The sequence below is a fragment of the Diceros bicornis genome, chromosome 2 (assembly GCF_020826845.1).
Source record: "Diceros bicornis minor isolate mBicDic1 chromosome 2, mDicBic1.mat.cur, whole genome shotgun sequence".
Taxonomy (NCBI): Eukaryota; Metazoa; Chordata; class Mammalia; order Perissodactyla; family Rhinocerotidae; genus Diceros; species Diceros bicornis.
In genome coordinates, this window is record NC_080741.1 from 18,589,556 (window position 1) to 18,605,438 (window position 15,883).

The window sequence follows — 15,883 nt, forward strand, 5'->3', positions numbered from 1 at the left end:
ATTCTTAGTAGCAATCCCAGAAAAAAATCTCAATTATTATTGCCAGAAAACATGTTGGCACCTTGCTTATTGCAGGCGATTAAGAATGACGGTGTGTTCTTCAGACCCATACTGTCAATGAGGACTTGATAGAGAAACTCAGCCACATCTTTCACCTCTCGCTGGAAGGCTGCACTATCCACAACAAACACAACAGCCCTGAAGGGGAAAAAAGAGAAAAACCGGCATGTGAGCATGCAACAGTGCAGCATTATATTGAAAAACTATATCCTTAATGTTGTCCAATTCAATCCTAACGAATAACATGCAATAGACCCACACGCAGATGTGTGCACATGTAATCACACAACACAAATACTCACTAACAAAGGACTACTGAGTGCTACTAGGTATCAATGAATGTATGTAAAAAGACAATAGGGAATAATGTCTGCCCTCAAAGACCAGGAAATCATCATACACAACTGTGTGATAAAATGTTAGGACAGAATTATGCTATGGCTGTAACAGGAACAAAAAGGAAGATCACTGACATGAGAACAGTCAAGAAGACTTAAAGGAGCATATAATTCTTGACCTGAATTTTAGCCAGACAAAAAATTGGGGCACATACTGTCTGGAAAGTAGTACCTGCAGGGCACAAAGGAATGGAACAACATGCCCTAGAGAACTCGAGGTAAGCTGGCACACAGGGAGGTGGGGAAACTGGGGGAAACCAGGTCAGGTAGCGAATGGGTGTGATGCACTGACCTATGTAGCTTATGCTTTTCTGTCTTACAAAGAATACTGGGGCCTAAATGGAAGACAGATAAATCTAAGCGGGTAATCAAAAAAAAAAAAATTAGAAGCTGAGTGACCAGGTAGGGCCCAACCTAAGGCAGCAACAGTGAGAATCCTCATGTGCCAGAAATAAAGAGGTATCAAAGCTAACACAAAGCAGCCCAGGAAAACAGCAGATAACAGGCCTTAGGCCCTAACTAGGCTTTGAACGCCCAGGTGGAGATGGAGACATGCCAACGGCCAACACGCAACTGGGGAGCTAGAACTGAAAACCCTGCGCAAAGAGAGCAGTCTAACGGAGGGTGGTGTGGGAAAATAATCCAAGAGGAGTTGAAACACCAGGCCTCCTGTGCTGCACACAGATATGGGGTATGAATTTACACTCTCTCACGATGTAAGACTCCCAAGCAGGAAGATTTATATAAAAATTGGGCCAGATTCAATGAACCCCAAGGGCCCCCAACAGAAGGAAATATGAACCCCTTTTGGAAAGAGGCTTTCATATCCTAAGGGAATGAAAATTAGCAACCACAAAAACATCAACAACAAAATCCAAACCCCTTGAACAGAGGTTCTGGATCAAAAACTACAAAAGACAGAGAACAAACCATTACGAGGGAGAATAACCACGAAGACAGATTAACCAGCACCCCAAAACTAAAAATAATAAAGCAATCAGTAAAATACTTAAAATTATTTAAGAGAATACTAGAAAACATAATAAAAGAATAAGAGAGTATAAAAATAAATAGACTGATTTGAAAAGACAGGTTTTCAGAAATAATAAACAAAATTAATAATAACTCAATGGAAAAGTTAAGCAGAGAATACAGCTGAAAAGGATATAGTAAACTACAAAACAAATATGAGAATATCACACCATATGCCAGGTAAAAAGACTTGGAAGATGTGATAGAGGAGGGACAAGAAGAGCAGAAATGATAGGGTTCAGTGATATCAATAAGAGTTCCAGGAGGTGGGAACTGAGAATTTGCTAACAGAACTACCTGAAAAGATAACGTTTAGAATTTTCCAGAACGGAAGATGTGAATCTTTCAACTGAAATAGCACAACTGAATTCCAAGCATGATAAAGCTAAATCACCCCTGAAAAGAATAAAATCTACCCCTGAACAGAGGGTAAAAAAGACAAATTCTATACAATGAAACAACAATTAGATTGACCCCTGGCATTCCCATCTACAACAACAGATGTCTGAAGTAGGAGTAAAGACTTCAAAGTGATGATGGAAATCACCACCACCCAGGATTTTACACTCAGCTAAACTAGTTATTCAAAAATGAAAGCCAATGAGAAACAGTTTCAAATGAACAAAAGATGAGAAATTGTATCTCTTGTTCACCATTTCTGGAAGCACATCTAAAAGATTTACTCAGAGAAACTGAATCTAAAAGGAAAGAGTAAGAGGCAAGAAGCAATGGAGAGCAAAGAAATCTGTAAACATCCTGGTAATTCTAGGTACTCACTGAATGGAGGAGAAAAAAATACTAATTGTTGGGGGTTAAAAAGGAGGAAAGAAAAATAAAAGGAAAGGAAGATGTGAGGAAGATCAAAGTTAAAGTGTTTTAAGATCCAGGAAAAGAAAAATGATACTGATTTTAAATTAAACTTTTATTAAGTAATCAATGTTAAAAAAAAAAAAACAGGTTAGAGGGGTAACAGCGAAAACAGTAGAAACAGTATACTTTCAAACCAGAAGGAGGAAAAATGAGATTAAGGAAACTTGATTAACTCAGAAGGTAGGATTTAAAAAAGTGAAGTCACAGATCAATATAGTAAATGTCTTTTGAATCACATGTATCATGATTATGACTTATTTGAATTCATTTGTATCTTCATATTTTGAATGTTTTAGTTACCTAAAATACTTGGCTCAAAAAGTAATTATACTACAAATTGTAAAAAATTTATAATCATAAACAAAAAGAAAAAAAATTTTTAATTAGAAATGAAAACCCAATTACAGCAAAATTTACCAGTAATGGACTTGTATCAACTGTCTGAGGAATAAAAATCACACAACTTCCAGTTGCCAGTCCAACGTGAAAGCAGCTGTAAGTCACCACTCCATTCTAACAACAAGTAAAAAGCTGACCAACCCGAAAAATCAACAGCACTAGAGTCAACAGAGAAGTGAGGTTACAGGGCAATCACTGCTCCCCAAATTGGAGAGAACAACAGACACAGGGAGACCTGAAGATGTGCATCTTTCAACTGATGAGCTGCTGCTGGAGGCTCAGTGTAGACAAGTCTGAGATATAAAAACTCCAGAGGATCCCGTCACGGGGGGCGCCACACTTTTGTAAATTTTACCTCCAGGTCCTTGACCAGGTTCTTATTTATATAGTGGAAAAAAATCTCCTTGTGCTCTGGCAGGGGGAAGGGAAAAGGAACCATTGTGAAATATGCCAGAGCTTTCAGTTCCTAACAAAGTTTATCCTCAGATGGTAGACCAGAGCCAAATTTGCTGGGGTTTTATCAGAGCCTAACTGACCTGGGGGAAGGGAAATATCCAGTTCCAGCCAGCTCTAGAACCCCAAGTGGGAGAAGAAAAATACCCAACTCCAGCCCACTCTAGCCATCCTATCCCACCTAAGCAGGCAGGTGGGAATCAATTGAGAAGGATGTGTGAGTCCCCAGGCCAGAGATACAGGCTCACTATATAGGCCGCCTCCCCTCCCCTCACACTTCACCGCCACATTACTAAAAGCCTCTTACAGCAGTTCCTTTTACCCAGTATATTATGTTTGGCTATCTATCAAGAAAAAAATTAGAAGACATACTAAAAAGCAAAAACAGTTTGAGGAGAAGGGGCAAGCAACAGAACAGACTCAGATATGGCAGAGATGTTGGAATTATCGGACCAGGAATTTAAAACTATGATTACACTACTAAGGGCTCTCATGGATAAAGGAGACAGCATGCAAGAACAGAGAGGCAATGGAAATTCTAAGAAAGAACCAAAAAGAAACGCCACAGACCAAAAACACCATAATAGAAATGAAGAACGCCTTTGATGGGATTATTAGTAGACTGGACTCAACTGAGGAAAGAATCTCTGTGCTTTAGGATATCTCAATACGAACTTCCATAAAAAGCAAAGAGAACAAAGACTGAAAAAAACAGAACAGAATATCTAAGAACTGTGGGACAACCACAAAAGGTGTAACATATGTACTGGGAATTTCAGAAGGAGAAGAAAGAGAGAAAGGAACACAAGAAATATTTGAAACAATGACTGAGAATTTCCCCAAATTAATGTCAGACACCAAAACACAGACCCACAGAAACCACAGGAAGCTCAGAGAACAGGAAGCAGGATTAATGCCAAAAGAACTACACCTAAGCAAATTTTCAAACTACAGAAAATCAAAGACAAAGAAAAAATACCAAAAGAAGCCAGAGGGAAAAAAATACTTTACTTATAGAGGAGCAATATAAGAATTACATCCAACTTCTCCTCAGAAACCATGCAAGCAAGAGAGTGAAGTGAAATATTTAAAGTTTTGAGAGAAAAATCCCAACAACCTAGAATTCTAGACCCTGTGAAATTTATAGCTCTTAATGTATATATTAGAAAAGAAGAAAGACCTAAAATCAATAATCTAAGCTTCCACCTTAGGAAGCCAGAAAAATTAGGGCAAATTATATCTAAAGTAAGCACAAGAAAAGAAATAAAAGTTAGAACAGAAATCAATGAAATTGAAAAATGGAAATCAATGGAGAATATCAACAAAACCAAAAGCTGGTTCTTTGAAAAGATCAATAAAATTGATCAACTTCTAGCCAGGCTAACTAAGAAAAAGAGAGAAGACACAAATTACTAAAATCAGAAAAGAAAGGGAAATCACTACAGCTCCCACAGACATTAAAAGGATAATCAAGGGATACTATGAACAACTCTATGTCCACAAATTTGATAACCTAGGTGAAATGGTCCAATTCCTTGTAAGACACAATCTGCCAAAACTCACACAAGAAATAGACAATCTCCATTAAAGAAACTGAATCAATAATTTAAATCCTTTCAAAACAGAATGCAGCAGGCACAGATGGGTTCACTGGTGAATTCTATCAAACACTTAAGGAAGTTTACATAATGTTGTACGTCAAATATATTCAATTAAAAGAAAAAAAACCCTTTGAGCCAGCCCTGATGACAGTGTTAAAGTTCGGGACTCTCTGCTTCAGCGGCCCAGGTTTGGTTCCTGGGCATAGAACCACACCACTCATCTGTCAGTAGCCATGCTGTGGCAGCAGCTCACAGAGAAGAACCAGAAGGACTTACAAACAGAATATACAACTAAGTACTGGGGCTTTGGGGAGGGGAAAAAAAAAATTTAAGGAAGAAAATATACCAATTCTCTACAATCGCTTTCAGAAAACAGAAGCAGAGAGAATATTTCCTAACTCATTCTATGAGGCCAGCATTACTCTAATACCAAAACCAGACAAAAACATTACAAGAAAACTATAGATGAGTATCTCTCACCAACAGAGATGCAAAAATTCTCAATAAAATATTGGCAAGTCAAATCCAACAATGTATAAAAAGAATTATACACCACAACTAATGAGTTCTGGACCCAATTCCAATGTGGGGAGTGGGGGTTTTCCCCACCACCAAGCAATGCTCTTGACACTAGCTGGGTGTCCTACAATTCAACTCAATTTTAACACTATTTACCTGGAGATAGCATCAGATTCCACAGGTTAAGGGCTCAGTCCTACAAGACTGCCCTCTACTTCAGATGCCAATTGCAAGCCCAGGTTGTTACCTGTGCTTCTGACCAAGAAGCTACAGACTAGACCTTCTCACGACTCCCTTTTGCTAGAGTGAACTTCAGATGCCAGTTGCAAGTCCAGGCTGTTACCTGTACTTCTGACTGACCCGCTATAAATCAGATGTTCCCAAGACCCCCTCTTTGGATTCAATTAATTTGCTAGAGCAGCTCACAGAACTCAGGAAACCCATTTACTCACTAAATTACCAGTTTATTACAAAGGATATTAAAGGATAAGAATCAACAGCCAGATAAAGAGATACATATGGCAAGGCTCTGAACAAAGGAGCTTCTGTCCCCATGGAGTTTGGGCCCTGTACCACTGTACATGTGGAAGCATTCTGGTTCCCTGACCTGGAAGCTCTCTGAACCCCGTCTTTGGGTTTTTACAGAGGTGTAATTTCATAGGCATGATTGATTACATCATTGGCCACTGGCAATCGGTTCAACCTCCAGCCCCTCTCCCCTCCCTGGAGGTCAGGGGGATAGGACAGAAAACTTCCAACCCTCTAATCACACGGTTGGTTCTCCTGGCAAGTGGCCCCCATTCTTAAGTGTTTTACAAAAGTCACCTTATTAACATAACAAAACACACTTTTATTGCTCTCATCACAGGAAATTCCAAGGGTTTTAGGAGCTCTGTGCCAGAAAGGAGGATGAAAACCAAATATATATTTCTATTATAAATCACAATATCACGACGACCAAGTGGGAGTTATCCCAGATATGCAAAGCTGGCTCAACATTAGAATATCAATTAATGTAATCAGTTGCATCAATAAACTAAAAAAGAAAAATCACAATATATCAATAGATACAAAAAAGCATTTGACAAAATCCAACACCCATTCATGATAAAAACTCTCAGTACACTAGGAATAGAGGGGAACTTCCTCAACTTGATAAAGACTATCTACAAAAAACATATAGCTAACATCCTGCCTAACAGAAACTCAAAGCTTTCCCACTAAGTCCAGGAACAAAGCAAGGACGTTCTGTCTCACCACTGCTTTTGCAACGTGGTACTGGAATTCCTAGCTAATGCATTAAGTCAAGAACAGGAAGTAAAAGGTATACAGATTAGGAAGGAAGAAATAAAAATGTCTTTGTTCACACATGAAATGATCAGCTACACAGAAAAGCTAAAGGAATCAACAAAAGAACTCAGAAACTAATAAGCAATTATAGCCTGGTTGCAGGATACAAGGTTAATATATACAAAGTCAACTGCTTTCCCAAATATCAGGAATGAACAAATGGAATTTGATATTAAAAACACAACACAATTTACATTAGCATCCAAAAAAATGAAACTTTGGAATAAATCTAATAACATATGTACAAGATCTACATGAGGAAAACTACAAAACTCTGATCAAAATCAAAGTAGATTTAGATAAATGGAGAGATAGTCTACGTTCATGGATAGGAAGACTAAATATCACTGTCAGTTCTTCTCAACTTAATCTTTAGATTCAATGCAATGCCAATCAAAATCTCAGCAACTTATGTTGTGGATAATGACAAACTGATTCTACAGTTTATATGAAGAGGCAAAAGACCCAGAATAGCCAACACGATACTGAAAGAGAACTAAGTCGGAACACTGACACTACTCAATTTATTATGAAGCTACAGTAATCAAGACAGCATGGTATTGGTGAAAGAACAGATCAATAGAACAGAATAGAGTGCAGAAAGAGACCCCCATAAATACAGTCAAGTAATCTTTGACAAAGGAGCAAAGGTAATACAATGGAGCAAAGACAGTTTTTTCAACAAATGGTGCTCAAAGAGCTAAATGTCCACATGCAAAAAAATGAATCTAGATACAGACCTTACACCTTTCACAAAAATTCACTCAAAATGGATCACATACCTAAACGTAAACCACAAAACTACACAACTCCTAGGAGATAAGAAAGGAGAAAATCTAGATGATTTTGGGTGTGGCAATGACTTTTTAGATACAATACCAAAGACACAATTCATGGAAAGAATCGATTTACTGGACGTGATTAAAGTTAAAAATTTCTGTCTTACCATAGACACTGTCAAGAGAATGAGGAAACAAGCCACAGACTGGGAGAAAATATTTGCAAAAGATATATCTGATAAAGAACTGTCATCCAAAATATATAAAGAACTCTTAAAACTCAACAATAAGAAAACAACCCAATTAAAAAATGGGACAAAGATCTTTATAGACACCTCACCAAACAAGATACATTGATAGCGAATAAGCATATGAAAAGATACTCCACATCAAATGTCATTAATTTGCAGTGCAAATTAAAACAACAATTAGATACCACTACATACCTATTAGAATGGCCAAAACCATCAGAACACTGACAACACTAAATGCTGGTGAGCATGCAGAACAACAGGTACTCTCATTCATTGCTGGTGGGAATGCAAAATAATATGGCCACTTTGGAAGAGATTTCTCGCAAAACTAAACATACTCTTACCATATGATTCTGCAACTGCACTCCTTGATATTTACCCAAAATCTTATGTCCACACAAAAACAACTTGCACACGGATGTTTACAGCAGCTTTATTCAGAACTGCCAAACTTGGAAGCAACCAAGATGTCCTTCAGTAGGTGAATGGAAAAATAAACTGTGGTACATCCAGACAATGGAATATTATTCAGCACTAAAAAGAAATGAGCTATCAAGCAATGAAAGGACATGGAAGAAACTTTAATGTGTATTAATAAGTGAAAAAAGCCCAATCTGAAAAGGCTACATACAGTATGATTCCAACTATATGACATTCTGGAAAAGGCAAAACTATGGAGATAGTAAAAAGAGGAGTGGTTGCCAGGGGTTAAGGGAAAGAGGGGATGAATTGGCAGTGAACTACTCTGTATGCTACAACAGTGAATACATGTCATTATACATTTATTTAAATATGTAGAATGTACTACACCAAGAATGAATCCTAATGTAAAATACGGACTCTGAGTAATTATGATCTGTCAGTGTAGGTTCATCAAGTGTAACAAACGAACCACACTGTTGGTGGCGGATGTCGATGATATGGGAGGCTATGCATATGTGGGAGCGGGGGATATGAGAAATCTCTGTATCTTCTGTTCAATTTTGCTGTGAACCTAAAACTATTCTAAAAAATAAAGTCTTTCTTTTTTTAAAAAAATCACACAACAGTCTTATCCATGACGGATTGCTCACCACCACCACCTTGTGGGCAAGGAAGCAACAACAAATACAAGCCAAGAGATCTTCAAAAATAAGGAAAGAAACAACCACCTCATTCCATCAAACCTAAGATTCCATCAATTAAAAGACACATTATTATTCAGGTACAACTCAGAAAGAGAAAATATTGCCAATTAAACTATGACACCATCATCCATAAGTAGCATTCCAACTTCATAGATATTAACATTGCCTTAAAATCAATGAAATGTGGTATATTAGTTTTCCTCTTAAGTTCTTATCAGTGTAAGAGACTAAATGAGAATAAACTATCTTAAACTGCAGCACAAGAATTTTAGGAAATAAGAATCAGTTAACACTAGAACAATATTAAAAGAAATATGAAAATATTGTTCTGTACTTTGGAGGCATCAATTTTAGATAATTTAAGAATAGAAATACATAATGTTGGATTTTAATAACTTCTAGAATTCTACCTAGCTTTAAAATTCTTTTTTTCAGATTTTAATAGTCTACACATTATTACATTTGTCCTTGGAGTAAACGAAAAATTTACTAACAATAGTAATAAGGGTTAACACTTTCTGAACACTATGAGAAACACTTTCAAACAGTACTCATAAAATCCTAGTGAAGGTGGGCTTGCAACACAGAAACGGCTGACCACAGGGTTCATGCTCTTTGTAATCCAGGACACCAGGCTGCCTCCTGAATACCACCAGAGCAAACCATATATAGCGGGTGGCCGCGATATACAGATTTCACACAAGCGCACTTCACTTCCTACTTACCTGGCTGAAGCCTTAAACCGCTCCAAGAACTGCAGTCTCAAGCTCTCATGGCCAGGCAGGTCAATCAAGGTCAGGCTAGTGCCCTAAGGATGGCAGCAATAACATTACATTAACCTTTCAATCCTGATTCGTGTTCACAACATCAACTTTTCATATCAGATTTCAGGTACCAGAATAGTGCCCAATTAATTAATGAGTAAAATAAATGTTCACAGAGCATCTTCCATTTATAAATCATATCCCTGAGGCTCTGGGGATATAACAGTGAGCAAAACAGACAAGGTCCTTGCTCTAACAGGGCTTATAACATAATCAGAAAGGTCAACACAATGTAAAATTACACATAAATGAAAATTACAACTTTTATCAATGTTCTGAAGGTACATGAGAAGTCTGACCCTGTCTGAGGGAGTCAGGGAAGTATGGCCCATCTGAGGCTGAGGAAATACACCAGGATGAATAAAAGCAAAAACATGTGAAAAGACAGTAATAAATAAAACAGTAATTAAAAAAACAGTAACAAATATTCACAAACTATACAAGAACCTACACTTTATCATACAGCATGTTACCAATATAGGGATCCCCAATCAAACATTCTTTTACATTTCCACTGTAATTTAATTTTTAAATATTTGTCTGCTAGACACACCATTTATTTGTTCCAACTGTCAATATTGTGTCAATTCTTGATCCACATGACAATCATTGAAACACGGAGGGGTTGTGCCCCTAATGAGCAAACTCATTAAGCACCCACCTAAGTGCCGTTCATTCCATGCTTTCATCCTTGAGCTCAGATTCAATGTAGATGTGGCTATGCTCAACGGTAAGACTCTTGGATGTAGCCCTGGTACATGTATCAGACCCACGGATCATTCCTCAGATGTTCTACCTTATCCACAGCCAGCCGTAAACACTGTTCAGCAGGAGGGAGTCAGCATCACGCACAGATCTGACAACTACAGCTGGATTCATTATGACCTGTCACTTAGTCTGTGCAGTCTCCTATGGGCAAAGTTATCATGTGTATTCGCCGTTTTTTTTTTTTAAATACTGGTAAGAGTCCAGGGACCTCAGGCTGGGACCCACTACCACATTTCATAATCAGCACTGCACCACACGCTATAAACAATTCAGAAGATACATTACTATCTTTTTTCCCCTCCTTTTTTATTTTTATTTTTTTTGCTGGGAAAGACTCGCCCTGAGCTAACATCTGTTGTCAATCTTCCACTCTTTTTTTTGCCTCCCCAAAGCCCCAGTACATAATTGTATACTCTAGTTGTAAGTCCTTCTAGTTCTTCTATGTGAGCTGCCACCACAACATGGCTACTGACAGATGAGTGGTGTGGTTCTGCACCCAGGAACCGAACCCAGGCCGCCAAAGTGGAGCACACTGAACTTTAACTGCTAGGCCCTCAGGGCTGGCTCGATAACATTACTATCTTGAGAAAGAGACTAGATCTCAAACCTAAGGGGCGTTGAGAAGAGTGAAAAATGAAGGGAGGATTGTTCTACATATTCAATAGAAATATGCAAGTCTCATATGTAATGTTCAGTTTTCCGATAGCCATATTAAAAAAATAAAAAGAAATAGGTAAAACTAACTTTAATAATATATATTTAATCCAATATATCTAAAATATCCTTTTAACATATAATAAAAAAATCAAGAAATTATTAATGATATTTTACATTCTTTTTTTCTTTCCAAGACTTCAAGATCTGGTGTGTATTTTACAGCTATAGCATCCCTCAATTTGGACTAGTCACATTTCAGGTGCTCAATAGTCACACATGGCCAGTGGCTACTCTACTGGAAAGTACAGGTCTAAAGCATACCCTGGAATACCCCACTTAAAAAGTCTGGTAGAAGCGCCCCAAGAATTAAAGATCTCCCAAACCTGAAATTTCAAAATCTTGGGAGTTTAAAAAGGACTGGGCCACAAAGAGTGCCATTATTGAAAAAAGCAAAAAATCTCTAAGATATTTAAAAGCATATCTCTTTATCTTTGCTTACCATGTTTAGTTCTGGAGGCATCAGAAAAGGCAGGGGGTGGGAGGCAAAATCCAAGGAGAAGGGGAAAAGTTCTCTAAGATCACCATTCTAATTCATCCATCTATTCATCTACCCCTCCAACCAGCCACCCAGCCTTCCCTCCACTCACTCACCAAATACTTATTAAGCATTATAATCAGCTTGGCAGTCATTGTCTACATTCTGGAGCTTCATACATACAAAAAAGTCCTTCTCATGACTCCTTATTGATATTTTTGAAATAGACTCATGTACACTCTTTAAGTTATCCATTGCAACATTGTTTGTAAAAGCAAAAGATTGTAACAACAAAACTAAATGTCTGTTACTAGGGTTTTGATTAAATAAGGACTTAGTTGCATGGGACAGCCACATAATGGAATATTATGTAACTCATAAATCAACCAGGTAGCACTATGTGGACAAATGAGAGAGAAAAAACAAAAAACAAACCCAGGCTGTATCAGTCATATGGTTAAACTTAAAAAAAAAGGGAGGGGGGACCGGCCCAGTGGCATAGTGGTCAAGTTCGTGCGCTCCACTTCAGCAGCCCGGGGTTTGCAGGTTCGAATCCCAGGCGTGGACTGATGCACCACTCATCAAGCCATGTGTGGCGGCATCCCATATATAAAACACAGGCAGATGGGCATAGATGTTAGCTCAGAGCCAATCTTCCTCAGCAAAAAAGAGGATTGGCAACAGATGTTAGCTCAGAGCCAATCTTCCTCACACACACACAAAAAAATACTTAAAAAAAGGGGGAGGGAAGCAGAACAGAGTGTTAAAAAATAAAAAAAATTAAAGGATATAGAGATGTCTGTATAAGCATAAACCACTTGAAAGGATACACAAGAAAATGGTAACAGTTACCACTTCTAAGGAGAAGACAGTAGTAGGGACAGGAAAGGCAAAATTACTTTTCACCAAATCTCCTTTTTAATCTTTTGAATTTCTGTCCTATATACACGTATTACCTACTCAAAACATAAATGAAAAGAAAAAGGCTTAATGCTCACCCTTGAGAACTCATGGTAAAGTTGGAAAAAAGACATGGAAACAAACTAATGAAATGTGATATAACAGTGTGCATGAGGTACAACAAAGTAGGGGAGGGCAGGATTAAATCCCCTGCTTGGATGGTCAAGAGCAGAATTTGTCACGTGGACTATATTTATCCACTAAAAATAAGCTATGAATGGCACCTACACCCTCACACTAATTCATCCTATAAGTGTCCTTTCCTGACACACCACAGTAAAGTATAATTGTCAGACTCCCAACATTCTAGGAACACCTTACCCTGGTATTGTTGACTTTGTACACAGCAGAGCTGTCAGTGATGGAAGTCTGAGTATCTCTGTAAAGGCCTGTTAACAACTGTAAAAAAACGATACAGGGGAGATCAGGGTAAACATATAAATAGCAAACCTAAAGAGTAATTCTGTTCTAACTCTCCTAGGTGTCAGGTCAAATAAATGAATGTTACTTGCAATAGCTGAAAAGGACCATGTTGATTTTTTTTCTCCTTTACTTATAGAAAAATCTAATTAATTGCAAACTTCATTCCCCTCTCCCCAATGAGGGAGGGGGGAACGACTATTATTTTCAAATAATAGTTCAAACAGTTAGTTGCCAAATTTACCAATTTCCCATAAACATTGTTAATTATTAAAAATGATTAGAGATTATATTTCTTTAGTGGAGGGGAAATACTTTATACTCTCAAAAAGAATAAGGAGAAAATCTCTGCTACTCTCTGCAGCAAAAAACAAACAATTAAAAATACTAAATAGATTAAAAATAAATATTAGCGAAAAGAAACCTAAGTAGACCAATATGTCAAAGAAGAATCACCCTTTTAAAAATTCCTTTGACAAGCTCTCAGAAGAGTTTGTTACACAACAAATTATATGGTATACAGATCACTGTCTTCTATTTCTTTGGCTGTTCTGGCAGCCTTAGCCATGGCATGAAAGTAATTACATAAAAACTTTAAATAGGATAAGGGCTAAACCTCAGTATCTGGCAAGTGCAAGAAAATAGAAATGGTCAAGATATTCCAATTTATGAGTTTTTCAAGAGTCTTTTTGTCCTCCCACATAGGTCAAGAATTAACTCTCGAATTTGTCAGCATCAGCCTCTTTTCCAAAATAAACCATTACCACACAGGAATAACAGGATGCCCTAAAATTTCCTATCAAGTTTAAGAGAGGTGTAAATCAAAGCATTTACTCTGACAAAGAGCAATGTTTTCCCAGAGTCACAAAGGCCAACAAGAAGAACAGCTCTTTGACTGCTCCTTCTGCTCCGGATGAACTTACAGAACACTGTGGAATAGAGAAAAACAACCAAAATTATGCCTTGATTATCAACAGTATGCGTGTATGGTTGGGGTGGGGACATTAACGGAAGTCTACTACAGAACACCTCATTCACCTGGAACTTACTTTTATTGTTATTACCATCTTTAAACCTTTATTGCTGTTATTGGGGACCCCACCAAGTGCCAGCCACCATCAACTGTCAACTTTTCTATGTCTGCACCCTCTACCCCGACTGCGGACTCTTCAAGTGCAATGTTGTCTTATTAACTTTGGATCCCCAGAGCTCAGCTCGCAAACACAAGACGCTCAAACTTGGAGTATACACCCTGTGAGTCTTGGTAGTAAGAGCAATGGAAGTAGGGGATAAAAGGGGCCGATGAAGGAAGACTAATTCGTGCCCCAAGGGCCAGGACGTCACTCCGGGAGTCGCGGGGCACCCCGTTTAACGCAGCGCTGGTCCCGCTGCTTCAGGCAGGAGGGCAGGGAGGTATGGGGGTGAATCTCGCTCTCCAGACGCGCCCCCAGGTGCCTTCGCCCCGCGTCCGCGATCTGCACCAGCCCAGTCCAAGCCCGGAACCTCGCCTGCCCGGCACCCGCCATAACCACCGGCCGCATCATTACCCAGCGTCAGCAGCACCGCGAGAAGCGCCACCACGACTGAAAGTAGCGTCGGGTCCCTTTGCTGCAGCTCCTGCCGCAAGGAGTCTAGGTAGGGCTGGAAAGTACCCCCAACACCGCCTCCATTGCCCACCCGCCGGGAGTCCACGGAAGCCATGGCTGAGGTGCGTGGTCTCCGGCGCCGCAAAAGCAACGTGGCCCTGGGCTGTGCGCAGGCGTCCGAAGCGAAGCATCACGGGAGTGGTAGTTCCTAAGCTGCGTTTCCTCCTTCGGGGGCCGAGATCCTGAAGGTCCTGATGGGAGTTGTAGTTCTCTGGGACATTGGACGCCTACCGAACGAGCGCGAAGTCACGGGTGTTTCGCGAGTGACACACTCATCCTTTAAGATATGAGCTAAATGTTGCCGCCCTATTCATGGTTGTTGAGGGAATGATGAATAAATAAATGGCTCAAGAAATCTCCACTGAGGATTTCCAGTCGCTCCCTTCGTGAGGTGAGTCTTGTGAGGAACTCAAGTATTACCGAAACATTTCCTCCGAATATAATGTGGCATGGGATGTGACCCAGGATGTACAGTGCGATACGGGACTAGAGAAAGGGACGCTTAGTCCAGCACGAGTTCAGAGAAAGGCTCCTGGAGGAAAGTGACAGACACTGAGCCACGAAGGGTGAGTTAGCCTCCGCAGGCGTAAAAGGAGAAGGGGTGCTCCGTGCAGAAGAAAATGAGCAATGCAGGGTCCCTACACTGTAAATCCAGGGCTGCCGCTGAGTATCTACAGGAAGGGAAGCAACGAGGAAAATCAATGGGAGGGGTGGGGGCTGTTGAAAACTGCAGCTATCATTCCTGCCCAAAGCGGGCAGCCACATCTTTGCGAGGCAGGTGTGTAGGACCAAGGTGGCCAGTTGTGACAGTTTTTCAAGAGAAGCCCGAAATACAGGTTTTATGGGAAATTTTTCACTTTTCAAATTTCAGCAAGTTGTGGAAAACATTCAAAAACTTGTGGCCCGAATAAAACACCTCATTGGGCCAGAAGTGGCCAGCCTGGGGGCTGCCAGTTTGCAGTTGCTGTCGTTAAGCGGGAGTCATTTTGGCAGAAGTGGCAGGAGATGAAGAAGGAAAGGGGAAAGGTGGGCAGGAAGCAGACCTGAAGGGACTGTGTGCTATGCTGAGGAAGCTAAACTTTATCCAGAATGCAATAAGAAGTTTCAGTTGAGATAACCTAGGTGATTGGCAGATGAATGGAGAACTATGATTTGAGAGAGAAAAGACTGGAGGCAAGGAGACCAGCTGGGGACTGTTGCAGTGTTTTGGCAAAAGACGCACAGGGTCTGA

At 39.5% G+C, this 15,883-nt stretch overlaps 1 protein-coding gene across 1 annotated transcript in view; it reads right to left on the reverse strand.

Moving 5' to 3' along the window:
* Nucleotides 1-15,883, reverse strand: part of LOC131412840 (serotransferrin-like) — a 59,052-nt gene that overhangs the window by 10,441 nt on the left and 32,728 nt on the right. The window contains 6 exon segments of the mRNA XM_058552963.1: nt 62-198; nt 9,568-9,650; nt 12,908-12,985; nt 13,841-13,935; nt 14,554-14,724; nt 14,727-14,800. Of these exon segments, the coding sequence (XP_058408946.1) occupies nt 62-198; nt 9,568-9,650; nt 12,908-12,985; nt 13,841-13,935; nt 14,554-14,724; nt 14,727-14,800 (638 nt within the window).